Here is a 27,416-nt window from a genome sequence, read left to right as displayed (position 1 = left end):
CAAACACGACTAGGAAATACAACTCTCTCGTAATTCAGTGGTGATCAGTAAGTAAGACGATCTATAGCATCCTATATTCACTGAAGTCATCAAATTATCAAACGGCAAGCATGAACTATCTCTCTTATGGGTATTAAAAACTTTATGCCCCTTACCTGTTAGCATTTTTGAAGCTTATTTGAGATGGAAGAATATTTGACGTATTTAGCATCAGAGGAAAATCCCTACTTGGTGGATGGCTTTCACTTTAAAGATAATTGGAGCCATACAGTTTGGATGTATTTTCATTGTAGATAACTCTGAGAGCTACTAACCAAATATGGAAGGTTGGGATACTAAGGTTCTCTCTCTTTTAACTCTATATCATAAATAGCAGTCATGATGCTATTTATGATATACCATAGAAATGCATATGCTTATACCATAGAAATGCCCATAGGGCCACTCTCAATAAATATTGAGATGCAAGTTCTATTGGTTTGATCAAATGTGATATTTGTTGTATTCCTATAGTAGCTGTGTGCACTTTCAAGCAGTGGGACACATGCAATTGTGGGTGTTCTCTGATGTTTTTTTTCTGTTCTTTTTTCTCTTTTCCTTTTTTTTTAAGCTGTCAGTCAATAACTAGTCCATGTTTTTGGTAACATTATTTCTTTAGCAATGGGATAATAAATACAAGATATTCTGTAGAGAGCCCATCTTGATACCAGATTGTCTAAACATATCTTTTTTCTTTTTTTAAAAAACAGAAGGATAAACAAATTAGTCTTAATATAAAGCTGTACTCCTATAAAAGAAAAATGTTTTTCTATGGTATGGTTATGAGATATACTATAAAAAACTTATTTTTCTATGTAATACATATCTAGATTGGTTATAAATATAGAAAGCCTTGCCCTAGTTCCTCTCCTATACAGTTTCCAATCTAATGAAGATCTCAGCATCAAGGTGGTGATTATTAATGAATTTTCAAATAGTAGGATTACTCAACCCATTAATGAAAATGGGATGAGAAATTTAGGAAACAGTGACAGCTCCCTCATCTGGAAGTGTAGGAGTTAGTGGAAATAAAAATACTTTGGACTAGAAGAAAAATTAAGCACGAATCATGAAATTAATTTAAAAATTACTCAGGTGTACAAATGCAGTAATTATTTATTTTGAACACATTTTTGATTATTGATCTGTTTTGTTTTGTTTTTTGTATGAAGGTCTCCTGATTTTCATGAAGAAATCAAGGTTAAACTCCCTGCTACTTTAACTGACCATCATCACTTGCTTTTTACTTTTTATCATGTTAGTTGTCAACAAAAACAAAATACTCCTCTTGAAACTCCTGTTGGATACACAGTAAGTATATTTTTGTTAAATATTTAGCTCTTTGATCATAAAAATAATTACAATATTTAAGATATACTTTGTGTCCATTATTATTTGAGGATTCCTTATCTGATTCTCCACATTGGTTAGGAAGGGTAATCATAACAAGAAAATGCTCATTAATATAGTTAACTAATGTCATTAATTAACTAACATGTTTAAACACTTAGGTGTTGGTCCTGATTATTGTATATTTATCCAACATTACTGTGTAAATATAACAGTTTTAAGGGTTTTTCAGAAGAAAATGGTTTGAATGTAACATAACTAAAAGAGACCTCTGGTAATTAAAACCCCTTTCAATTGCCTTAGTTAAAGCAATTAAAACCCGTGAGTATTTTTTTTTAAATCATTGCTTTTGAATTATAAACCTAAGATGACTACATCATGCTATGCTATGATACATGCTATGCTATGATACATCAATACACTATGCTAATCACAGTTTTGTCAGAAAGGCGTGCCTTCACCCAAAAGAGAAAAACTAACATTTGATTCATATTTTTTGTCTTCAGTTTATGACATGAATTTAGCTAAATGTTAGAAAATAAGTTTGTCATACTCTTTAGTTTTATTTTCAACATTTATGTCTAATCAAATCTTTCTTTCCCTATTTACACTGGCACATTACCCCAGTTTAAAATTGATTCACTTTATGGCCTTTTTCTGCTGCCAACTTTCCTTTGCCTAATAAGGACCTACTATAGATTTAAATATTGCATAGTTAGTAATAATGGCTTGGGGATCCTTCTCAAGCCATGGGGAAATGTCTTTAGATGAATTATAAAGGCCTAATTATTATTATTACTTACATAATTAAATCCCTCGGTATTTAGTGATGTGAGATGAATTTGGCTTTTACCATGTTCTTGAAACAGATTTTTGAAGTAATATTAATAACAAACACTTAAATTAATGTTATTTCTTTTTTATTTAAAAGTGGATACCAATGCTTCAGAATGGACGATTGAAGACTGGGCAGTTTTGCCTACCAGTCTCACTGGAAAAACCACCACAGGCGTATTCTGTACTCTCTCCTGAGGTCAGTATCTCTCATGTTGAAATTCTCCAGATTCAGTGAAATGCATTTTTCATTACAAAGGTGGTTTTCTCAAACTTCTATCTCTAAGTATATATATAGTGAAGTACTATTATTTTCTCCTATAATTAAAATTACTCTATAGAATACTCTGAAGCATTTATACGTTGTTGATTTTTTTCCCTAATCTCATACACCTTTGAAAGGCAGTGGTGTAGTATGGTTTCCAAGATTTCACTGCTCAGTTACGTGACCTCAGGTAAGTTTCTTACTCTGCTAAACTGTTGAAGTCCTAGCTCCCAGTGTGATAGCTTTTGGAGATGGGGGCCTTTGGGAGGTAATTAGGTTAGATGAGGTCATGAGGGTGGGGCCTCATGCTTGGTTAGTACTCTGTAAGAAGAGACACTAGAGAGCTTTCTCTCTCTCAGCTGTGTGAGGAGACAGTGAGAGGTGGTCATCTGCAAGCTAGGAAGGGGTTCTCACCAGAAACTGACTATGGTAGCACCTTGATCTTGGACTTCTAGTGTTCAGGCTGTGAGGAAATAAATTTCTGTTACTTAAGTCAACCAGTACATGGTATTTTGTTATGGCAACCTGACTTAAGACGCTCTCTCTCTCCCTGAATTCTCTCATCTGTAAATTGAGGAAAATAAGTAATACCTACAAAAAGGATTGTGTTGATGACTGAATGATTAGTAGCACATAGAACTTGGAATAATGCCAGGCACATGAAGTGTGCTAAAGAAGTGTCTGCTGCTAAGTCACTTCAGTCATGTCCGACTCTGTGCGACCCCATAGACGGCAGCCCACCAGGCTCCCCCGTCCCTGGGATTCTCCAGGCAAGAGTCCTGGAGTGGGGTGCCATTGCCTTCTCCAAGCTCTTACTTTAGCATGCATCAAAATCACCTGGAGTATTTGTAGTATTACTGGTTGTTTAAACTTAGCCCTAGAGTTTCTTATTCGTAAGGTCTGGGCTGGGGTTTGATTATTTTCATTTCTTACAGGTGCCCAAATGATATTTATGCTACAAACTGTTTTTGAAGAAGTTTGTGTTCACAGGTTACTTGGGTGTCCTATTTTTTAAAGTTGAAAATGAGTATTTTGCATTTTAAGAGCTAGTGCTGTTTCTTGCATTGAGTAGTTACAATATACTCCACCAGCTTTTAAAAAAAAAAAAGTTTCAAAGCCTGTATTATTTACCTCAGTAAAGATACCACATTTCTTACCTACATTAATTACCAACACTAATTCAATTAGTGTTGAATTGTAATAGAAAACTGACTTTATTTGGTTTTATTTTCTTCATATAATAAAAATAAGAAACCATGGGAAAGAAAGCCTATGTATTTTGTTGTTGTTGAGACATTCTATTTTTTTCATTTGTTTCAAGGATGTTTGTAATTGTTTGTGTAGCATTTTTTTCCCTGATAGCTGCTTTAAACTCCTGTCAGATCTGTCCAGTATCTGTGTCATCTAACTATTGATGTCTGTTGATTGTCTTTTCTCATTTCAGTAGAAATTGTTCTGGTTCTTGATATGATGTGTGATTTTTTTTGTTACATCCTAAACATTTTGGGCATTATGCTGTGACTCTAGAGCTCATGTTAGTCTGTGTTTTAGCAGTAGTGAGAAGTCCTGTTGCCAGGTGGAGGGAAAGATTCACACTCCGCACTCTGCATGGGGCTTCCCAGGTGGTGCTAGTGGTAAAGAACCCACTTGCCAATACAGGAGACATAAAAGATGTGGGTTTGATCCTTGGGTCAGGAAGATCCCCTGGCAGTGGGCATGGCAACCCACTCTAGTATTCTTTCCTGGAGAATCCCATGGACAAAGGAGACTGTAGTCCATAGTGTTGCAAAGAGTCAGACATGGAGGTGGAATGGGGCTGCGGTTTGTTTTCTTGGCTTTTGCCAGATTAGGGCAATTGTTGGGTTTGGCTAGAGGGAGCAGACTTTTTGTCTTTTCCTTTTAGCATTTCTGGGTTACCAGCTTCTCTAGCAAACTAGTCCAGGATACATGAGAGAAAAATAAAACTCAGGAAACACTGCCTTGTAGTTCCTTTGATCCTGAGGTCCCTAGCACATCTGCCGCCTCCTTTCCCCTTTCAGTCTCTATGTTTCTTTTTTCAAGTATCATGTTCAGTGTTTTTAGCTGTACTTACCAGGAAGAATAGAGAGAACTGATGTAGTGTCTTTTAAAAATAATTTTTTGTGATATGATTTTAATTAACACTCCAAGCAATTTATGTCAGAAAAAAATGTTTCCTAATCCTTAAAACAACAGACTTCCTTTGCTTATGAATATTTTAAAGCCAAATTAAAATATGAGTTTTTAATATAAAGAAAATAGGATATTATAAACCAATAAGATATTATAGTTGTGAATTTATTGGCATTAAAAGAGATTCACAATGGGATAGGTGAAAAGCAGGTTTCAAAATATGTTTGATATCACCTATGTGAGGGTGTATATAAAAATATATATGTATAGGGAAGATTTGGAATGATATAAAGGGATATGTTTCTAGGAAGCTAGAATTTTGAAGGCATATTTTCTGCTTTTTGCTCCTTGAGCCTTTTATTTCTCTTGTAGGAAACATTGATTTTGTAATAAGAACAAAATATACGTTTTACATTTGTTTGTAGTGCATAAAATATATTTTCATAGTATTTTTTCTTATTGAGATATTGTAATTTTTGTTTCATAATTCGTAGTTGTTTCAGCATTCATAATCAACTTAAGCATCTGTGATCACTGTATTCAATGTCTTATAGGTTCCCCTACCTGGCATGAAATGGGTAGATAATCACAAAGGTGTTTTTAATGTTGAAGTTGTTGCTGTTTCATCTATCCATACTCAAGTAAGTGGTTTTTTAATAATTTTTATGATCACATTTCACTTAAATGAATTGAACTTAAATCAGTTTTTTCTGTTACGACATTTGAAACTATATATCAGTTTAAAATATGTAGGTTTAGAAGTAACTTTTTAAAGGAATCAACAAAATATCATTTAATGTCAACAAAAGCAAATATTTTCCTTTTCAGAATGTTATTGACTTCATTTTGAGCAATTAAGTGATTTTTTCCCCCTAAGTTTCTAGAACATAGCAGGATAATTAGAGTTGAAAAATGATTTTCCAGTTCATTTTATTTCTCATAGACTTAGATACTTCAAATGGAAAAGGTCCTTGGGGATCTCCATATTTTTCTCTATATCTCTGGAATGTGCAAAGGTCTTCTGAAAGACTTTGTATTTACTCATTCTGTAACTGGAACGCTTTTCCTCTGACATTCATTTGACTTCTCTTTATAAAGAGAAGCCTTTGCGCGTGACTCTTAAGCATAGCAGCTCCATCACTCTGGATCGTCTTAACACTGCACTCATTACTGCCTGTTGTTTTCACTTGCATGCTTTTGTGCTTTTGCTTTGTCTCACTCTTTCTCTCTCTCTCTCCATGTGCATATATATTCATTCATATCCTTTGTTTATGTTCTTTCTCCCATTATATTGTAAGCTCCATGTGGTCAGGGATGTTGTTACCTGTGAAAGAGTGAGCCTTCCTTTCAAGGACTTTACAGTGAAATAGAAGGAAATGCGAAAATAATCATAATACAGTAAAGCTAGTATTATGTTAGATATATGAACTAAATTTTTTCAAGTACAGAAAGTTGTCAGTTTTACTGGGAGCTGAGTTACTGCATTGGTGAGTAGATATTTAACATATATAGAAGAGAAGGTAGACAGTGCAGTTGATGTAAAGCAAGTGCAGGACTTCCCTGGTGGCACAGGGGATAAGAATCTTCCTGCCAGTGCAAGGGACACAGTCTTCCCTGGCAGGAAGATTCCACATGCCAGCTAAGCTGGTGTGCCACAACTACTGAAGCTTGTGCACCTAGAGCCTGGCTGTGCAGCAAGAGAGGCCACTGCAATGAGAAGCCCCCCTCTTGCCAAAACTAGCGAAGGTGTGTCCACAGCAATGAAGACCCAGTGCAGCCAAAAATAAACAGATAAAGCAAGGGCAGGTAATCTGTTGTGAATGCAATTTAAAGTACATGGAAAATCATGATACATGAACATAGAAGACCAGGCTGATAAAAGATTATGAACAACCTTAAATGCCACAGAATTTAGGGTGGACGGTGATTTCTAACTTAAAAGTAAACATGAGAGAAGTAAATGTAGGAGCGTACCAAGGGAGTGAAATTATGGGACCATAAGGAGTTTAATTTTGAGTTTGAAGTGCCTGTGCACTTCAGATGAAGATGTCCCGTAGGCACTTGTGATGAATGAGTTTAGGATTGGGAGGTAACAAAATAAATGTGATAGCTGAAACTGTGCTAGTGAATATGATTTTCCAGGGAGAAAATGTAGAGTGAGAAGAGGTGGATGTTTAAAATAGAATACGTGGGTTGTCCAACTTGAAAGGGTATGCAGAGGTTTCCAAGGCTACCTTCAACTTCTGTGATTTTCTCACAGAACTCACAGGACTCAGTGGAGAGTATAATCACAGCTATGATTTATTTTAGTGAAAGACATAAAGCAAAATCAGATAAGGGGAAAGAGGTTCAGTCTGGAGGAAATAGGACATAGGCTTTTAAGAGTTTTCTCCTAGTGGAGTCATGCAGGGCAAGTTGAAACAGCATATGTGAAATGTCTACCAGGGAAGCTCAGTTCCCAGAGTTTTAACCATAGGCTTGTCTCATAGACACTGCCTAACACAACCAAAATGCTAGATTCATAGAACGAAAGCAGGTATAAAGCATAAACTGTATTGCTTGCACAAACAATTTAGGTGTAGTGAGCATTTGCCTGTCAGTGTAAACCCTCCTAATATCCAAGTTCCTGATGCCAGCCAAAGGCCAACCTTGAAATCAGGCCTTTGAAATGATAGCAGTCTTAAGCTTGCTATGTTACCTCTTCTCTGCACAGTGAGATAGAGAAAAGTAAGAAGACAGAGTGTCTCTATATTTTAAAACAACAGCAAAAAAGGTAGTGTATATATCTTATTTAGCTTTCCACAGGTAGATCCTAGTAAAATAATGCCCCAGTGGAGCTTTTACTTTTCTGTTACTAGATATGTCCTGTGTTTGCTATAGGACTTACTCTTGAGAAGGTTGGCATTATAGTACACTTTGAAACACATTCCTTCCCGTAATAAAATTATTTTTAGTATCACATGGTATCTTCTTAAGTGTACAAACGCATTTTGCATTTTTGCTTTGAATCCTATAATCATTGTTAGTTTTCTCTTTTTTGTAGTGTTGGTAATGTATCTTTTACTTCCAACTTTGTTTTTAGGGAGGCAGATACATGTGTTGTCTTCAATGTAACAAAGAAGGATTTCAGGCAAAATATTTCATATAGATGATTTTGAATCTATAGAAGTAGAGGAAGAATAGACTGGAAGGGTGTAATGTGTAGCATCCTGACAGTCTCAGCTATGACTGAAGCTCAAAAGTTTATAAATTTTACAGCTATGTAATATATGCATCATGTACTATAATCTTTTTTAAAAGGCTCAATTGAAGACAGTAAGTGTTTTTTTATGATGTTTCATAACTTCATTTGTATCTCTTTGAAATTGACCAAAATTTATATAGAGTTCAATATAATTATTTTTATTCATTTAAAACATATCAAATTAAAACAATATTAAGATTTTAAATGTAAAGCTGCTTAGCATTACTGCTTTTTCTTAAAGTTTGTTTTCACTGTTAACTAACTAAAAGTCTCCCCGGAGTTTTAGTAGACTTTTTCTCACATCTCATTGGTCATAATGATAGCATGTGGTCATCTAATAGATATGAAGAAAGCTCAAAGAGCAGGCACATTACTGCTTTAAATAAAGATTGTGGTTCTGTCAGTGCAGAAGGAGGTTAGAAAATAGCAGTTAGGATTTAGTCAGGAGATGGAAACTGCCAATAATGGAATGGAGAAAATCTGTAAATAAATAATTGTTAACTAGGTTAAAGGTGACTCACTCTGTAAATGGGTTAAAAGAGAATCTGTAACAGAGAGCGGTTACAGAGTGATAAGGGAGGAAGGAACTTGGAAACCTAGAGGAAGATTTGAAGGGGGAGAGTCAGACCCCCGGAGAGGGACACCGCTGCCACAGTCACATTGCGCCTGCGGTGCTGTGGTTGGAGGATACTGGATAGAGGGACCTGCAGTGGAACCGGAGAGCCACGCTGCTGCCCACGACCCCGCCTCTGAGCCATAGCTTGTGCATCCACTCGCCACCACCAGGAAAGCAAACAGGGAGAAGACTCCCTTCCAACTCCTCAAGCCTGGCAAGACAGTTTTCCATACCCTCTGTTGTCAGAGCCTAACACAAGCCATCTGACAAAGGACAAATGTAGTTTGAAGAGGCTAGGTCCAGGATTGCAAAATGTGGAAAAGGTGGGCTGAGGGGTTGGATGGAGCTAAGAGGTAATAAATTAATAATGGGCACAGGTAGGTTACTAACACACCCGTCATAATAATTGAACTCTCTAACAATAAGGCAGACTCACAACTGGAAAAAAATGCTGATATCAATAGGGTTTTTTTTTGAGTAATCAATAGTATTTGAAGTAGCTACATTATAATAACAGATAAGAATAGAATACTGTAATTGGAAACAATGTGTATACTAATGTGTACTCTTTTGTGTTATCAATTAATATGAGATACCAGAGGTCCATAGTTAGAGTCTTTACAAAGCTAAGATTGTTTAGTGCCTCTGTTCCTTCTTTGTTTTAGGATCCTTATCTTGATAAGTTCTTTGCTCTGGTAAATGCTCTGGATGAACACATGTTCCCAGTCCGAATTGGAGACATGCGGATCATGGAAAATAATTTAGAAAATGAATTGAAGAGCAGTATTTCAGCATTGAATTCATCTCAGTTGGAACCAGTGGTCCGATTTCTTCATCTCCTGCTTGATAAACTGATACTTTTAGTTGTTAGACCTCCTGTCATTGCTGGCCAAATAGGTAATTTACCTATGTTTACGGAATCATGAAATTTATCATTTGACATTTCTAACTTTTACAGACATAGAACCATGATTCCTATTTGCTGTCTCTGTAAGGACTGTGTTTGATTTGGGCGGGGGCTGAGGGGACGTTGTTACTTACTTGTTTCTAATGCTGGAAAATAATAACTTTCTTTGTTTCTTTAAAGTGTGCCATATAGACCTCTATTCAAATTATGAAAACAAATATTCACTCACCAAATATTTATTAGGCACTTAATATGTACTGTACACTGATGGGCACTGACCAAGGCATGGTTCTTGATTTTATGGATCTCATAGACTAGTTAAGAAAACATGCAACAGATAAATCATTTGTGTTTGTGTACAGGACTTATATAATCTATATTGTCACTCATTTGCAGTCCTCTATGTACTATTAGCTGATATTTTCTTCAGGAACTCAAAATTTCTATCTTCTTTTTCTTGTGACTTGTTCTGGAAGGAAAAATATTCTTGTTTCCTGCCTTTTCCCCAAGATTCATTCCTTTGCTTTTGCTTACTGTGTCCACCCAAATCCTGCAAAGTAAGAAGCTTGTAAGAAATTTCAGGTAACTTGTTATAGAAATTTTGAATTAAGAGGTGGCACCAAGGAGAGGAGTATTCAACTCCTTGAGATGTTTTTATGATGACTTGTAAGTAGAGGTAAATTTTAGGTTGAGCATTTAAAGGTGAGTAAGAGTCTGACAGGTAATAATTAGCCCCGAGAGATGAAACAGTATATGTATAGTGTACAAGGGCTTCCCTGATAGCTCAGCTGGTAAAGAATCCACCTGCAATGCGGGAGGCCTGGGTTCAATCCCTGGGTTGGGAAGATCCCCTGGAGAAGGGAATGGCAACCTACTCCAGTATTCTGGCCTGGAGAATTTCATGGATAGTGTACAAGGGCTTCCCTTGTGGCTCAGCTGGTAAAAGAACTGCCTGCAATGTGGGAGACCTGGGTTCGATCCCTAGGTTGGGAAAATTCCCCTGGAGAAGGGAAAGGCTACCCACTCCAGTGTTTGGACCTGGAGAATCCCCATGGACAGAGGTGCCTGGCAGGCTACAGTCCATGGGGTCACAAAGAGTCGGACATGACTGAGTGACTAAGCACAGCATGCTTTATTTATATTAGTGTATGAAATCTTTACAACTCTAGATATAGGTATAAATTTCATGATTTCATGAATAAAATGGTGAGCATATGCTTAAAAATTTGCCTAAGGATTCACACCCAAGCGATCCCACTCTTTCTTACTATTCTGAAGAAATGTTCACTGGTGAAATTAGCAAGAATAACTTTGGTCAAAGAGTCATATGCTTTGAGAATCTGTATAGAGGTGGAGAAGGGTTCAATTAGTGAAGCATGCTTGTAAGTAAAAAAATGAAGGTGAATAGATCATTCTTACTTAGGAGACAATCACTGCTTCCTTAGGAAAGGAACTAAAAATTGTTTCAGATTCTAATACATTTATAGTAAAAAGTTCAGGACTTTCATGCTTTATAAATTTCTAGTATGACATAAAAACAAGGTTTGCTGAGAAGGGAGTAAAGTGGACCTAATTTTGAGAAGGATGGTTTGTAGCAGCTATGGTGTGCTGTGCTTAGTTGCTTAGTCGTGTCTGACTCTTTGTGACCCCATGGACTGTAGCCCGCCAGGCTCCTCTGTCCATGAGGATTCTCCAGGCAAGAAAACTGGAGTGGGTTGCCATCCCCTCCTCCAAAATAGCTACGATAAAGAAAAGGAAAAGGAGTCATCCGGAAACACAGGTGGGATTTCTAAAGCCTGCTGGGTTTCCCTGTCTCTCTAGTCTCTCTTCTGGTACAGTATGTATAGATTAATCTTCCCAATGACCACTCCGTCTGAGTATTCCACTTTTAGGAAAACTTGATTGGCCTCATTATCTGTTCATAAACTCCTGTCTCGATGAAATAAATCATAAAATGTGATGCTTTCAGAATAGCTGTTTAGGTTATCCATTTATTCCCTGTGCTATCACAATTTTCCAGCTTTTGCAAATTTCTTGTTATATATTGACTTGCATGGCTGAGTAGGTATTACTTAGCTTGGCATTTAATGTGTAGTGAACTTAACTCATCCTGGTTTTCTACCCTTTTGTCCTTCTAATCCTTTTACAGATTCTGTTTTCAGTTAAGTAGCTTATCAGCTCTATTCATGTTAATATTTTAATAATCTACTTTTGTTGTTAATTTTTATTTTTTAAGCAAAAGTAATGTGCTTAATGTATGATATTTAGTTTCTCAGCATCATCTTTAAAATGAGAAGTTACTTCTCAAAGGTTCTAACAAGATAGATTTTTTTTCTTATATACTTTGTATTATTTTACAAAATGGTGGGTACCTGTTTGATGATTTTTTTTTTTGTAGTAAGCAAGACCAGGTAATTTTAGATCTGTAAAATTAGATTTTTCTCATTTTGTTGAGAAAAATATTTTTGACCCAGTTAATATAATATCATAAATAGATACCATGAAATTAATGTCAAATATCATCTTGAACACTTACTGTGTGTAGTCATACTTAATGTATGCAGTGGAGGTAAAACTTTGATGTTTTTATAACTTACAGTCGAAAAATGTTAGTGCAAAAAATATTTTCTTCCTTCTTAAAAGTTAATTTAGGTCAAGCATCATTTGAAGCTATGGCATCAATTATAAATCGGCTTCACAAAAACTTGGAAGGAAATCATGACCAGCATGGCAGAAACAGCCTTCTTGCATCATATATCTATTATGTTTTTCGGTTGCCAAATACTTACCCTAATTCACCATCACCAGGTATTTTATTCTTTTTTACTATGAAACTATCTTGCATAGATTATGTATTTATTGTTTATAAGCAGGATTGAAATAATCTTGAAGTGCATAGTGTGATGTGTTTATTCAACAACAAACATTTGTTGAATGCCTGCTGAGTGCCATGGACTATGCTAGCTACAGGAGTTAAAGGGATAAATAGGTTACATTTTAAAGCATCATTATTTGTACAGCTTCCTTTAATTTGAGTTAGAGAGATCTTAGTTGAATTAAGTTTTGGAAATGAACCTTGAAAATAACTTCTGTTTCTGGAAGCATTTCTCATTTCCTGTTAAGATAAATAGAATGTTATATTTGTCATTTAAGATAAATAGAATGTTATATTTGTCATATAGAGTGTTATTGGACATTAAAGAAGAAACATGGTGGCTCAGTAGTTTCCTGATAACCTTGTGAAACCTGCAGTGATATAAAGGATGATCCTCTAGAAAAGTTTTGATCTCTTCATGGTCAATAAAATAATATAGCCTTTCTGGATACTAGAGCCCAAAGTAGTCACTTACTTGTGTTTTATATGACATTGGTGGTAGTGGTGGTAGGGGGGATATCTGAGTGTTTGAATCACCCTTTAATCATTTAGTTAGTTGGTTAATGATTATGTTGTGCATACTTTTCAACCTGTTTACATATTTGTCTGTAAGAGTCATCATTCATCACTAGTGAAAATGGTAAGTGCCCTTTTTCAGCTATTGTCAGTGTTAACATAAATAATGATGAGAAGAAATTCTGACATTCACTCGGAAAACTAGGTATAATAATAATCTAAGTTATAGTGCATTTTATTAATTGCAAAAAGAGAACTGATTGACTCTTGTAATCTTATCTTAATTTCTAAATTTGTCTCTGAGTATAGGTGATTATGGACTATATGTAATGCTGCTCCATTTACTGTTTCAATTAGTACACTGAGAATTTCACAGATTTTGCAAAATGTCTTTTTCACATGCTGACCTGAAGACTATAAATTACTCAGTTGACAAGTGTATGTCATTTGCAAATATGACACTTGGAAAAATTTCATTAAATAAGAAATGGAGTTACAGTTGTTGGGTACTTTATATTTATAGATCCTGGTTGAATAATGGTATCAGGCTTGATTTCAGACAGAAAAGGGATTCTTTGCTTTTTTCATATAACCTGGGCTTTTAGGAGAATTATCTTTATTTGTGTATGTATGTTATAAAGATGCTATTTGTTATAGTTAAAAATTATCACTGATGAAGATAGAGATATAGCCATAGCTTCATTTAAGATACTGACGGTAAATTGGATCTCCCTCTTAGTGACTGTGTGTCAAGGGGCAGAGCAGGCGTGGGTGGGAAAAAAGGGAAAGATGTTAGCTGGAGCACTTTGGGTCCTAGATACCCTCATATATAAGCGAAATGACATTTGTATATGTTTCTTATTACTTTGTTTTTTATTCCTTGTGTAATACAGAATGTAGAAACATTGAAGAGATAATGGTTGTATTTATAATTCACAGGGCTTTGTCAGCTGCTGTAAAAAATTATCTTTGTATAGCTCTCATGAGGTCTGGAGTGGTTTTCTTGTTTCTATTATTTTCATTTAGAAATAAAAGCAATTTATGACCTTGATGGAATTTTGTAAAGTGGAAGAGACTTTTTCAGGTCCTTTCCCAATTAACTGTTTAATCATGTGCTGTTTTATATACAACTCTAGGTCCTGGGGGTTTGGGAGGATCAGTGCATTATGCCACAATGGCTAGATCTGCTGTGAGACCTGCAAGCCTTAATTTAAATCGTTCTCGGAGCCTTAGTAATAGTAATCCAGATATATCTGGAACTCCCACGTCCCCAGATGATGAAGTACGGTCAATCATCAGCAGTAAGGTAAACTGAAGATATACGTCTGTAAATTAGTTTTCAGTTCATGAACAAATGAGAAATATCCAGTTGTTTTACTTTATTCTTAAAATGTATCTGAGTTAGTAATAAAAATTTTAAAATATATTTGAATTAGTAATAAATTTTATGTTTCTCTTCTATCAGTGAACACATAAGTGATGTTTCTATTAATGTGCTTGCTATTACAAACGCGTTTGTGCACTATGCTTAAGAAAATCTGCCAAATTCAAAATTTGTCCAGAACGACTAGTCACATACAACTCACTGTCTGTCTGATCATCATGTGAAAAATGGTTATATTGGTGTTCTACAGGGTTAAGAGACCTGTGACTGCTGTCCAGTGGGACCATATTATTGACTTGAAATATGAGTCTCACTTCTCTAAAAATAGAAATAATAATGATTAACAATTAATTGGTAATAGAGCTATGTTTCACGTGGAAAACTCTATGTAAGGTGCTCCAGGATTAGAAAAATGTGATTTAGTTAATCATGGTTAATGATTATTCCAGACAACAAGGGAGAGGTCAGCCAGTATAAGATCCAGCCGTATTTTATTTAAGCGTCCATCCTTATTACCTCCCCATCACATATACTTAAGGAACAAGTAGTCATTACCTTACTATAATTAAAGTACAAAAATAACTCGGTTTGAAAATTAAAGTGGAAAAAAAGAGCAGTAAGATTGAGGCCAAGTAATCATATTATGTTGTGTTTTGACCAAACCATCTTAAGTAGATTTTTTGCTATTGGAAAGGAGGAAGACACCATTGTTTATAGAATCATAGCCAACTTTTCTTTGGCATTTAGTCTCTTGATTAGGGTATGAGAAAGAATTAGTAAATGTTCTGCAGTCTCTGTTTAACTCTTAGTCTGAGCTATAATAGACTTTTTGGAAAAAAAAAAAGATCTGAGTTTGTTTATTATGTGAAATACTTGGATATTGACCAAACACATCAGAATTACTAAAATCTATTCATACAGTTATAGAAATTTGCATTCAGAAATTTCTAATAAACTTTATTACTGCTCATTTTAAAATGCCTTTTAAGTAACTTTAAAGTACTTTCTCACAGACCAAAAATATATTTTTAAAGTAATTTCTGGTCTGTGAGAAAGTGAAAAGAATATTTTGTAGCTTTTTAATTTAAAAAATAAATGTGAATTTCAATATTTTTTTTTAATTTCAATAATTTAAAGATCCAAATAGATGTTACTCTAATTAAACAAACTTCACTTTTTGTGTTGTACAGATGTTTTTACATGAATCCTGCAGAGTAACAATTCCTAATTACTAAAGAGAAAGCTTTTCTCCCCCCACATATCTTTCCATGTCTAGGAAAAGGTTTTTTATCTTTGTCTTCATTCTTGATCTTTTCTCACTGTAATAGAAGTGACACTTAGCATAATTTACTGTAACTGCAGTTCTTCAGTAGAATGAATTTCTTTTGTGAATTATAAGAGGTTTTCCTGTTAAAGCGCTATAGACGCCATTTTCCTCAAGGTTCTACTTTTGAAACACCTTTTAATTTCTATAAGATTTAGCATAGTTCTGGTGTTTTCCTTTAATATGATGTGTTTGATAGATTATCACATCACGATTTAGAACAAAGATGTACATATATTGGAATGATTATTTGCCTTTTTTCAAGTGGTTCATAAAATGGGGCTTAATAATGATGCAAACTTGCTTCTGATATTATGATATATGGAAACGTCTGAGAAAGCCGCTATAAGACTTTGTCTTATGACAGTATAGTTTTGTCCTAATCAAATTTTATTTAAATGTTTTTTCTGTGTTCTTTTTTTTTATTGCAAAATTTTTGATAGCTACCTCCATTTTGGCCTACCCTTTAGTCATAATCCCTAATAATAATGGTGTATAACTTTTATCTCATTGGAAAATTATAAGGAATCTGAAGTTTATTTATACCTACTCTTCATTTATTCTGATTCTGTTGACTTGGAAATTTGAGAAATTCTTTAATGACTTTTGTCTTTCGTGCTGCCTTAGCCTTGGTCGTACCCTTGGTCTTGTCATAACGGATAACTTTAATCCTCATAATCTCAATTTCATGCCTCTTGTTCTCTAATCATTAGCTCATATTTTTCTGTCTAGTACCCCAACTCCAACAATTACTCTGCAACCTCCAGTCACTTGATGGTAAGATATTTTTACTGTACCTCACCCTGTTAATGTTCTTTCATCCAATTTAGCCAGCTTAAGTTCCATGAGCAGTCATTATAATTAGTACCTTTATAAACAGACCTCAGTTCCCTTATCTTCCTCTCACTTCGTTTTACTTGCTTAATCCAAACCTCAAACTATAGTTGAATTTCGTTGACTGCTTATACTGCTAAACATGATTTGAGAAATGCCATGACTGGTCTCATTTGAAATTAAAGGCTCTCTTGAGGCTAAGAGAACCCTTAATGCTGTCAAACAATTGTAGTATATTTCTTTATTCCATCTACTTTCCCATTGTCCTGGAAAAAGGTTGCATGCTTTCTTTTGTACCTCAGATCCTCTAACAGCTCCCCACCAGTCCTTCTCACCTTATTTCCTACTTCATTAACAAAATTGAGGTCATTAGAGGAAAACTTTTTTAACCTTTGACCATCACATCTCCTTAACTACTACCATCTCCTACGACCTACTACTACTATGTCTGTCATAGATGACCTGCCCATTCCCTCTGTTTGCATACAACCTTCCATCCCCTTTCACCTACTCGGGATCCCCACTCCAACAGTGTTTATCTCTCTCCTACATCTTCAGTTTCTCCCCGTCTACTAAATCATCCCATCCACGTACAGGCATGCTATTATTTCTCCCGTTAAAATGGTTTTTTTCCTCTAATATTTCTTCTAGTAGCTTCTTTACCATTTCTCTTCTACCTTTTATAGTAGAATTCCTTAAAAGCATTTTCTATACTTGCTGTCTTCAATGCTTTTACTCTTGTTCTTTAACTCCCATTGGTTTGTTGTTGTTTAGTTGTTGAGTCATATCCAACTCTTCTGTGACCCCATGTACAGCAGCCCACCAGCTTCCTCTCTCCATGAGACTTCCCCGGCAAGAATCCTGGAGTGGGTTGCCATTTCCTTTCCTCAGGGGATCTTCCCCACCCAGAGATAGAACCCATGTCAAGGGCATTGGCAGGTGGATTCCTTACTACTGAGTCTCCAAGGAAGCCCTTAACTCTCATTACCCTACTTCAAACATATTTCTTTGATCTTCCACGCATCAGTTCAGTTCAGTCGCTCAGTCATGTCCGATTCTTTGTGACCCCATGAACTGCAGCATGCCAGACCTCCCTGTACATCACCAACTCCCGGAGTTCACTCAAACTCATGTCCGTCAAGTCGGTGATGCCATCCAGCCATCTCAACCTCTGTCGTCCCCTTCTCCTCCTGCCTCCAATCCCTCCCAGCATCAGGGTCTTTTCCAGTGAGTCAGCTCTTCGCATGAAGTGGCCAAAGTACAGGAGTTTCAGCTTCAACATCAGTCCTTCCAATGAACATCCAGGACTGATTTCCTTTAGAATGGACTGGTTGGATCTCCTTGCAGTCCAAGGGACTCTCAAGAGTCTTCTCCAACACCACAGTTCAAAAGCACCAATTCTTCGGCGCTCAGCCTTCTTCACAGTCCAGCTCTCACATCCATACATGGCCACTGGAAAAGCCCTTTGAATGCTCTCAGGGCTCTCTAGGCACTCCATATTCTTAAACCTGATGGTTGAGCCTCAACACTTGACTTACTTTACCTTATGGGTGTGTGTGCTCAGTTGCTCACACGTGTCTGACTCTGTGATCCCATGGTTGTAGCCTTCTAGGCTCTTTTGTCCATGGGATTTTCCAGGCAAGAATACTGGAGTGGATTGCCAATTTCTCCTGCAGGGGATCGAACCCACATCTCCTGCATTGGCTGTGTTGTGTGCTGAGTCCCTCAGTTGTGTCTGACTCTTTGTGACCCCATGGACTGTAGCCCATCAGGCTGTTCTGTCCATGGGGATTCTCCAGACAAGAATACTGGAGTGGGTTGCCATGCCCCCCTCCAGGGGATCTTCCCAACCCAGGTCTTCTGGGTTGCATTGCAGGTGGTTTCCTGACCGTCTGAGCCACCAGGGAAACCCATGAGTGCTGGAGTGGTAGTCTATCCTTTCTCCAGGGGATCTTCCCAGCACAGGAATCGAATTTGGGTCTCCTGCATTGCAGGCAGATTCTTTACCAGCTGAGCTACTAGGGAAGCCACTGAGCCACTATCTTACGGCAGCTTTGACACAGTAATTCTCCTTCCTCGTTGATTTATTCTATTTAATTGGTTTGTAGAGCACTACACTCTTGATTTTCCTCTTTACTTATTACACCTACCTAATCTCCTTCGTAGATTTTTTTTTCTGATCCCTTAATTTGGAAGTGCCCCAGGTTTCTGTCCTTATTTCTAGTCCCCTTGTCTTGCTTTCCTTTCTCTCTTCACTCCCCGACTTGGTGATCTTATGAAGTCCAGTTGTTTTAAGTATCATTATATTGTGATAGTTAACAAAAATTACATTTCAGATCTCTCTCTGGAATTCTAAATCTCTCTCTGGAATTCTAAACTCAGCTGCATTTTTAAAACCCTTTGGTTCAGATTTGCATATGTTAAAAGTAGAGCCACTGCCTACCACCTCTAATACTACCATTTGGTCTGAATTACCATCATCTCTTCCTGAATTAATGTAATAGCCTTAAAGATGGTTTCTGTGCTTTCAGCCTATACTCACTTCACACAGTAGCAACCAGAATGCTGCTTTAAAAGCTTAAATCACAAACAAACAAAACTTAAGTTGGATTAACGTCATTTCTCTGAGCGAGATCCTTTGACTAACTCCTCTGCTTCCCTAAGTCTTTACACAAAGGACTGCCTTCCCCATAGGGTCTTCTCTGACCAGCTTATTTTAGTGTCTGAATGTGCCTTTCTCCTCAGCCTTGTGCCAGGGATTTCTCACCCCTTACTCTGTTTCTTTGATTGATAACATTGACTACCTTTAATGTAGCAAATATAAATTAGTTACCTATTATGTTTATTTTCAGTGTTTGTCTCCTTTGATTAGAGTATAAGCTCCATGAAGGCAGAGATATTTCTTCACCGATGTATCTAAAGTAGCTATAATGTCCAGCATATGGAAGGTGCTCAAAAGATCTCTATCCAATGAAAGAATGTTAAGTAAGCGTTGAGTATCTCTACCAAGAGTAAACAATTAAAAAAAAATGAATTATGCTTTTGTTTGCCTCCTTGCTAGCAAGATTAATTAAATACTTAAAGATTTTAAGAAATTTAGTTTTATGAACATTTCAGTTAGACTTCATTTCCTAATATAAAATGTGAAACTACTAAAATTAAAAAATACTATAAACAGGCGTTTGTTACTCTAGTGTCTATAAAACCATACTTGTGAGACTTTTCATAATTATTTTGCCACAACTGATCTTTCTTTATCCTAGCAATGTTCTTTTAACAATCTGTTATGTAAATACTAATATATGGTTACATCAGGTTTGAACTTCATTGCTTTTAGTCAGTCAAATTCCAGAGCAATTTTACATTGATAATTAGTTTCTTTCTAATGTATTGTCTCCTTTTTCATTTATTTTTCAAACATTGAGAGCTTACTGTATGCATAGCTTACTAAACCCACTATGCTGAGGGTTTGTGGGTATAAAGCCAAATGTTTGTATTAAAACATGAGTTTTGATGGCAAGTGAAATTGGCTTGTTCAGGGAAGGAGCCTGTCTGCATCTAAGGGACGAAACAATAAGATTACAGAGATTTGGCAAAAACACTTTCATGCACGTGCACACACATATGGTTAATCTCTTCTGCTACTGGAGATCCATAAATATAGTTGCTATATTTGTAAATATCAGTGATGAATTTGCTTAACTGAGGGCTGTTTGATATAATTCTTAATGTTATGACATTTAAATTATGGAAATAATTTGCTTTACAAATAAATTGGCTGCCAGTTTTCTTTAAATAGTTAGCTTTGAGTGGATGTGATTATAACTCTTCAGTCTCAATGATGAATATAATAAATAATTAATGGTACAAACAGGGTTATTGTTGATTCTCACATTACTTATTAGCACGTGTCTTAAAGGAAATTGTTAAGCAAGAGGTTATAAAGTAAACTTGTGTTACACCAAAGTTACTGTTTTTCTTTTTGTAGAATTTGTGGTAGGGAGAGCACAATTGTTTTTCTGTTATTAAAATAATATTAAAAACTTTTTGTCATTAAATAATATTAAAAATAGTATTTTGTTATTTTTGTAGCATAGGTAGTGACATAATTTGAGAGACTGAAAGTTTTTGTTTTAATTTATCTGAAAAGCATACTGTGTGCTGATTTGCTTTTATTTGAAATAATATAATGAAGTTCTGAGAAGTCTGTATAGAGGTATTTTATTTTAAACTTACTGATTAAATAATTCTATAGTATTTGAATATTGCCCAATTTACTTTGCTAGGAAGCATTAAAAACATTAGGGCAAGTTTTTATTAAAACTTTTTAAAGAATTTTGTATGTTTGAGGCATTACATTCAGTGATTTACTTCCATTATTTAATTTGATCTTTACAATATGAAGGAGACACGTTATTATTCCTATTTTGTAGCTAAGAAACTGAGAAAGAGATTAGGTAATTTACCTTAGATTTTGCAATTAGTAAGCAGTAGAACCTGCATTTCAACTTTAACTCTCATCTTACACATTCAGTGTCAAAAATGAGGGGAAATAGGTAGTTACCATATCATCATGTCAACTTCTCTGTATTTTTGGAAAAAAAGTATAGAAAAAAGGAGGGGAAATATTCTCCCTATAAACATAAGCCTTTGAGAGCTAGTAGTGTGTCTTTCTTCCTCCCCCATCCCCCTCCTTCCTCCCCTCCCCTCTTTCCCTCCCTCTTCCTTCACTCTCCTCCTTCCTGCAATATCCATGCATAGGCCTCACTTTCAGAGATTCTTATTTGACTGCTTGGAGGTAGGGCCCTGCACATGTGTTGTGGTGGTTGTCCTTAGCCTTCCCAAGTGATACTAATGTCTACACAGACTTGATTACCATTGTTTACTCTTTGTTTTCTTTTACCTGCCCTCTTTGGTGCTTTCTGTCTGGGCTCATACTCAGCCCTGATATTTCTACTTGGCTTGTCTTGTGTTATCTTCAGCAGTCCTCTAAAAATCTCTTATAACTTGTTCAGTTCTATCAGCGGATTTCCAGGGCCCAGCCCAGATTACTGAATAAGGATTTTTGGCGGGGCAGGCCTGGAATCTGAATTTTATAATTCAAATGGATTGATCAGGTTTAAGAAACTGAATTAAAGCCCCAGTTCCCTTTTTGTTGTTCGGTCGCTTAGTCGTGTCCAATTCTTTGCGACCCCATGGACTGCAGCAATCCAGGCTTCCCTGTCCTTCACCATTTCCCAGAGTTTGCTCAAACTCATGTCCATTGAATTGATGATGCCATCCAGTTCCCTTTACCTAAAGTCATAATAACCTCTTTCAGAGAAGATAGATATAATTCACTTGTGAAAGTGAAAGTGAAGTCTCTCAGTCGTATCCGACTCTTTGCAACCCCACGGATTGAGTGTAGCCTACCAGGCTTCTCCATCCATGGGATTTTCCAGGCAAGAATACTGGAGTGGGTTGCCATTTCCTCCTTCAGGGGATCTTCCCAACCCAGGGATTGAACCCAGGTCTCCCGCATTGTAGGCAGACGCTTTACTGTCTGAGCCACCAGGGAAGTCACTTGTAGTCATACATATTAAAATTAACTTCAGATTGATGATAGTGATGATGAAGATACAAATCTTACAGACAGCCCCAGCATAAGGTTTTTTCTTACAGTTTTTGTATAAAATACTAACTGATTATGTTTACTTTCAACAAGCACAATAAGACTGAAGACAACTCCAAATCTACTATCATTTTTAGGAAGGAGCATATATTGGGCATCTTTTTTTCTTTCTTAATTTTTGCCTAATTTTTCTTATTGGTCCCTAAAAGAGAGTGAAAGAGGAGGCAAGTTCAAATACAATTACGGAGTATTGCTGCACAGACGTTTTCAGTTGATGACAGATGGAGTAAAATTTAAAGTCTTTTAGACAAGAATGGAATGTTTTTCTTCTTTCATTTCTTTTTTCTTTTAAACCTCAGTTAGATTCAGAGGAAATTGTTTGTTGCTAGCTTGTACCATCTTTAAAGAGAGTTGGGGGGGATGGTTGCTGTGGGAAGTTTGTTGATAGTTGAAATTGATCCTTTTATATAAAGAGAAATTACCATTAAATACTATGCTTAATTTTCTTTGTGATTTTAAAAAAGTTACTATGTAATAAGATGATTTTGATGAACTAATATTCTGTAGATGCCTAAAAATTTTGGTTGCTTTAACAGTACTAATTAAAAACATGTTTGCATTGGAAAGTCTGGATTTCTTTAAGAATATAGCATGCCACATGTAATATTTCTTTCCTTTCCAACTGCTTTCTATTATATGCTTAGGGTTTAGATCGCTCCAATTCCTGGGTTAACACTGGTGGTCCAAAAGCTGCCCCATGGGGATCCAACCCCAGTCCAAGTGCAGAATCAACACAGGTGGTGTTTATGTTAGAGGTTTCTTTTTTGGCTGCTGATGTTTCCCTTTAGAACGTTACTTCTTAGTATATACTATGATTTCGGTGGCTTGCTTTTTAATAATTAAAAAGCGTGTTTTTTGTTTACTTAGCACATTTTCCGACTGCTATGCATGAATACCACCAACTGCACCAGTAATACTCTCCCTTCCTATTTCCTGTCTCCTCCTCCATTCGTTGTACACCCCATTGATGTTTCAGTGCCTGCTGCTTATGTAATTGATGGCTTTGATAACAGTTTCTACCCTCGGGGTACCACATCTTCAGGAAGAATTTTTTAAACAAAAAATTTTGTGTGGAAAAAACCTGACAGTTTTTCATTTGCTTTTGGTTTAAAGTGTAGCTATTGTGTCATTCTCCTTTAGCATTTATTATCTTGTCATTTTCTTCATAGTCACTGACTAGAAATGTTGTTAATAAGCTGAAAGTAAATGTGAATAGTATATGATCCCCATGCTGTAAGATTAAGTACCAGAAACAAAAATCTGTTTTAATTTGTACTGTGTTGCAAAGTATGAAATTTGTTGTAACTTCTTTGTACTAGGTTTTGCTTACTTTAGTCTAGTTGCTTGATAGCTAATACTGCATGATTCCTCAAAATATACTTCTCACCTGTGTGCTGGCTTTAGAGGAAGATGCTCTTTCTCATTCTTGAGGGAAAAATTTAATTGCAAATTTATTATTATAAGTGATTTATATTTAATATCATATATGGCAGATCTGAATCATAATTTTTGATGATAGTGAAACATAAAAGAAACCATTCTAAACTTTTAATTTTTTAAATTACATATAAAATTCTTGATTTCTCTTTTTGGTCTGAGACCAGTGAGAAGTATGTTTTTACTTTTTGCATTTTCTTACTAGATACTTGCATGTGTATATATCACAGAGATAAAAGTTTCATTCTTTGCAGCACTCTAAATTTATATTATCATTATAATATTTACCTTTTAAGGATAAAATATATAGAAGCCATTTTGATACTTCTAATACATTGTCATTAAAGCAACTTAAATGATGAAAATGGGATGAGCAATAAAATAGATGGTTGTTGAAACCACAGTAAAGCTCTATTTAAAAAATTGTATGTAATCCTTGAAGTGCAAAGTCATTCACAGCTGACTTTAATGTTATCTCGTCATTCATTCATCTCCACTCCATAGGCTATGGATCGAAGTTGTAATCGTATGTCTTCGCACACAGAGACGTCAAGTTTCTTACAAACATTAACGGGACGCTTACCAACTAAAAAGGTAGATTCATATGAAGGCAGTTTGTATAGGGGGAAAATAATTCAAACAATTAAGTAGATGAAAGGTTTCTTTACATAACTGGAACAAGATGTTAAAATAATTGGATTGTTTTTAAAGATACATTTGAGCAAGCATTGCTTGTCTGATGCCTTTTTGGGCATGCCTCTCCATTGCAGGTCCTTTTACATTATTATAATGCTTATATCTTTGTGGATGAATATTTTTAGTTTAGTGATTTAAATTTGATCATCAAATTTTAATACCAAAAATTGGATAAACTATTAATTCTGTTTCTGTAACTTGCTTCTGTTTTGTGTTTTAAATCTCCAGGGAAAGGAAGATGAGTTAGAAAAATTATCACTCTTAGTAAGATATGTTGATTTGCTTCCCTTATGCACAGTTTTGTTAGTCCTTTTTCATAATATACACTATTTTGCAAATGCTTTGTATGCATATCCATTATAAGGCAGGAAATTTCTGCTATTTTAATAAAATGACTTTAAATACCTGAGACCTTGAAAATTGATGGCTGATATCAAAGTTTAAATTTTTAAAGGTATTTCCTGAATTGTACCAGCAAAGTTCATGAATGTATTTGCATTTGTTGAAATATATATGTAAGACAAAAGCCAGATTTTATTGTAGCTGTGAGCTTTTGATCTAGTTTCTGTTTGCGGGTACAATTTAGGAGGCTCTTTCCCACCTGTCCTTTTAAAATTACATTTTACTGCAAGATAACATGTAATTTTTTCAGCTGTTCAACATGCCACTGTCTTACATGTATAAATAGCCGTTTCGTTAATGGGTGTCCTCACTGCATTGTTGAATGGTTCACATGCCTTATTTTGCTTATCCTCATTAAATCTTCATTTGTATTTGCATTATTATTTGATTTGTGTTATCAGCAGACCTGGCATTGATAATAACTTTGGATTTACTTCTGGATAGCTTTTTCATGAGGAGCTGGCTTTGCAGTGGGTTGTTTGCAGTGGCAGCGTTCGGGAATCAGCTTTGCAACAAGCCTGGTTCTTTTTTGAGTTAATGGTGAGCAAACTAAATGCATTTTGTAATACTGTTTTCCTTATTGAATAATTTTGTGTTGGCTCATTATTATCGTCCTAGAAATCTTTCTCTGTTGTCCATGTTACAGTTTTACATGTGCCTCCAAAGAAAAATTATGTTTGCTATATCTCTAAATAACACTGTGGATACTCAGCACTATTTAGATGGAGTTATAAAGCTAATTTTAAGTTTGTTTTTAGGAATAGTTGGAGAAGCTACCTATCTTTTTAACCTGTGATATGTTCTGTCTTAGTCCAAACATACTAGTGTATGATGACAATACCAGATAAAAAGAGCTTTATAGATACCTACTGCTTTGATGGCTAGAAAGCTCTTAAAATGGTGAAAGCTCTTAAAAGGGAGATGGTGGTTATAACCAATAAAAAACAACAATAAGTTTTTCTTAATTCAGTAAATGATATTAAAAGCAAGTAAATAAATTAATATTTTTGTAAATATTTATACACACAACATAAATACATATATACATAAAAGCAATGTACATACACACACCATGTGGTCAGACCTATGGCCTAGGGATTATCAAGGCACAGAAAGATTAAGATCTTGTTTAAGTGTACATAGCTTGTGGACAGCAGACCTCTGATTCAGACTCAGGTATTCTGGCACTCAGGCCTTTCCTCTCTTTTTCTGAAAGAAAAAGTGAAATTTTTTCTTCCCCAAAATTATGTAAAATAATAAGAACAAGAGCAAAACAACAACAAAAGAGAGAAAAGAAACAATGGAGGTTCTAGAGTATGCCACCCACAGTCATTCTCATTATTGAATGTTACTTATATTGAGGATAAGAAGACATTGCTTCTGCAAATTAAAACTAGACAAGGTATTATCTCACACCAGTCAGAATGGCCATCATTAAAAAGCCTACAAGTGATAAATGCCAGAGAGAGTGTGGAGGAGAGGAACCCCTCCTACACTGTTGGTGGGAATGCAGTTTGGTGTGGCCACTATGAAAACCAGTATGAAGTTTCCTTAAGAAACTAAAACTAGAGTTGCCCTGTGATCTAGCAGTCTTACTCCTGGACATGTTATCTGGAGAAAACTCTTATTTGAAAAGATACACTCGCCCAGATGTTCATAGCAGCACTATTTACAATAGCCAACACATGGAAGCAACTTAAGTGTCCATCAACAGATGAATGGATAAAAAAGATGTGGTATAGATACACAATAGAATATATTCAGCCATAAAAAAGATTCAAATAATGCCATTTGCAGCAACATGGATGCACCTAGAGATTACCATACTAAATAAAGTCAGAAGGTTAAATATCATATGGTATCACTTCTTTGTGGAATCTAAAATATGCTGCCAATCAGCTTATTTACAAAACCGAAACAGACTCAGAGGTAGAAAACAAACTTACAGTTACCAAAAAGGAAAAGGGATGGGAGAGGGATAAATTAGGAGTTTCTGATCAGCAGATACAAACTACTGTATATAAAGTAGATGAATAACACAGTCCGACTGTATGGCACAGGGAACTCTATATTCAGTATCCTGAAGTAAACCATAATGGAAAAAAATATGAAAAAGAATGTATACAAAATGAAATCATTTGGCTGTAACCAGAAACTAACACAGCATTGTAAATCAACTATACTTCAGTAAAAGTTTTTGTTTTTTATTTCTTAAAAAGAAATTTCTTCTTGAGATTTTCTAATCAGCAGAAAAATAAGTCAGGGATCATATGTAAGTGGTAGGCAACACATTTCTCCCCCCGGAGACTCAACATCAGATTATAATTCATGTGCTTTTAATATAAGATCAAAATAGTAATTTGCCTGTTTTTTTTAATAGCCTTACATATATGGTCAGATTTCTTAAAACAAAACAGTCAAAATGGTACAGTTTGACTTGTTTCTACTATTTACCAACTGTAAAATCTTGTCATTAATTTCCCTGAATTTAAAATTTTTTATTGTACATACTGTGATAAGAATTTATATCTTAAAGTGTTTTGTAAATTGAAATTACTTTGATTTTTATCTAACATTTTATTCTTAATATGTATTCATCAATATTTAATGTACACCCACCATATGCCACGGGATGCTAAGTGCTAAAGATACTACATGCTGTCAAGATTTCTGATCCCTCAAAGCTACCAGTTGCAGGGGACATGGAATGGCACAGTTGCTGAGTCTTAGAAAGATTTAACTTAAAGTAATTTTAAAGGATGAAAATTTTTTTCTGTTGACATACCCAGAATTTTTTTCCCATTGATAGCCAGAATCGTTTTATGAAGGTGTTACAGAGATTGAGTTGTATGTTGTTTGATATTTCTTTAG

The 27,416-nt window shown here is 35.4% G+C and overlaps 1 protein-coding gene across 10 annotated transcripts in view; it reads left to right on the top strand.

Annotated features, from left to right (window-relative positions):
* DOCK7 (dedicator of cytokinesis 7) overlaps positions 1-27,416 on the top strand; it is a 188,017-nt gene that overhangs the window by 96,197 nt on the left and 64,404 nt on the right. For 5 of the 10 annotated variants that reach the window (XM_042248983.2, XM_015092013.4, XM_060410297.1 and 2 more), the window contains exons 17-25: positions 1,212-1,350; positions 2,321-2,422; positions 5,194-5,280; positions 9,165-9,396; positions 12,050-12,214; positions 13,934-14,103; positions 22,655-22,747; positions 23,952-24,041; positions 24,990-25,085. In XM_042248983.2, coding sequence (XP_042104917.1) covers positions 1,212-1,350; positions 2,321-2,422; positions 5,194-5,280; positions 9,165-9,396; positions 12,050-12,214; positions 13,934-14,103; positions 22,655-22,747; positions 23,952-24,041; positions 24,990-25,085 — 1,174 coding nt within the window. The remainder of the gene's footprint in view (positions 1-1,211; positions 1,351-2,320; positions 2,423-5,193; positions 5,281-9,164; positions 9,397-12,049; positions 12,215-13,933; positions 14,104-22,654; positions 22,748-23,951; positions 24,042-24,989; positions 25,086-27,416) is intronic. The other 5 variants (XM_060410347.1, XM_015092015.4, XM_060410312.1 and 2 more) reach the window with 1 other exon arrangement.

Source organism: Ovis aries, chromosome 1 (genome assembly GCF_016772045.2).
Source record: "Ovis aries strain OAR_USU_Benz2616 breed Rambouillet chromosome 1, ARS-UI_Ramb_v3.0, whole genome shotgun sequence".
NCBI classification, from domain to species: domain Eukaryota; kingdom Metazoa; phylum Chordata; class Mammalia; order Artiodactyla; family Bovidae; genus Ovis; species Ovis aries.
Note: the sequence above shows the minus strand (reverse complement) of the source record. Positions and strands in the feature narration are given on the sequence as shown.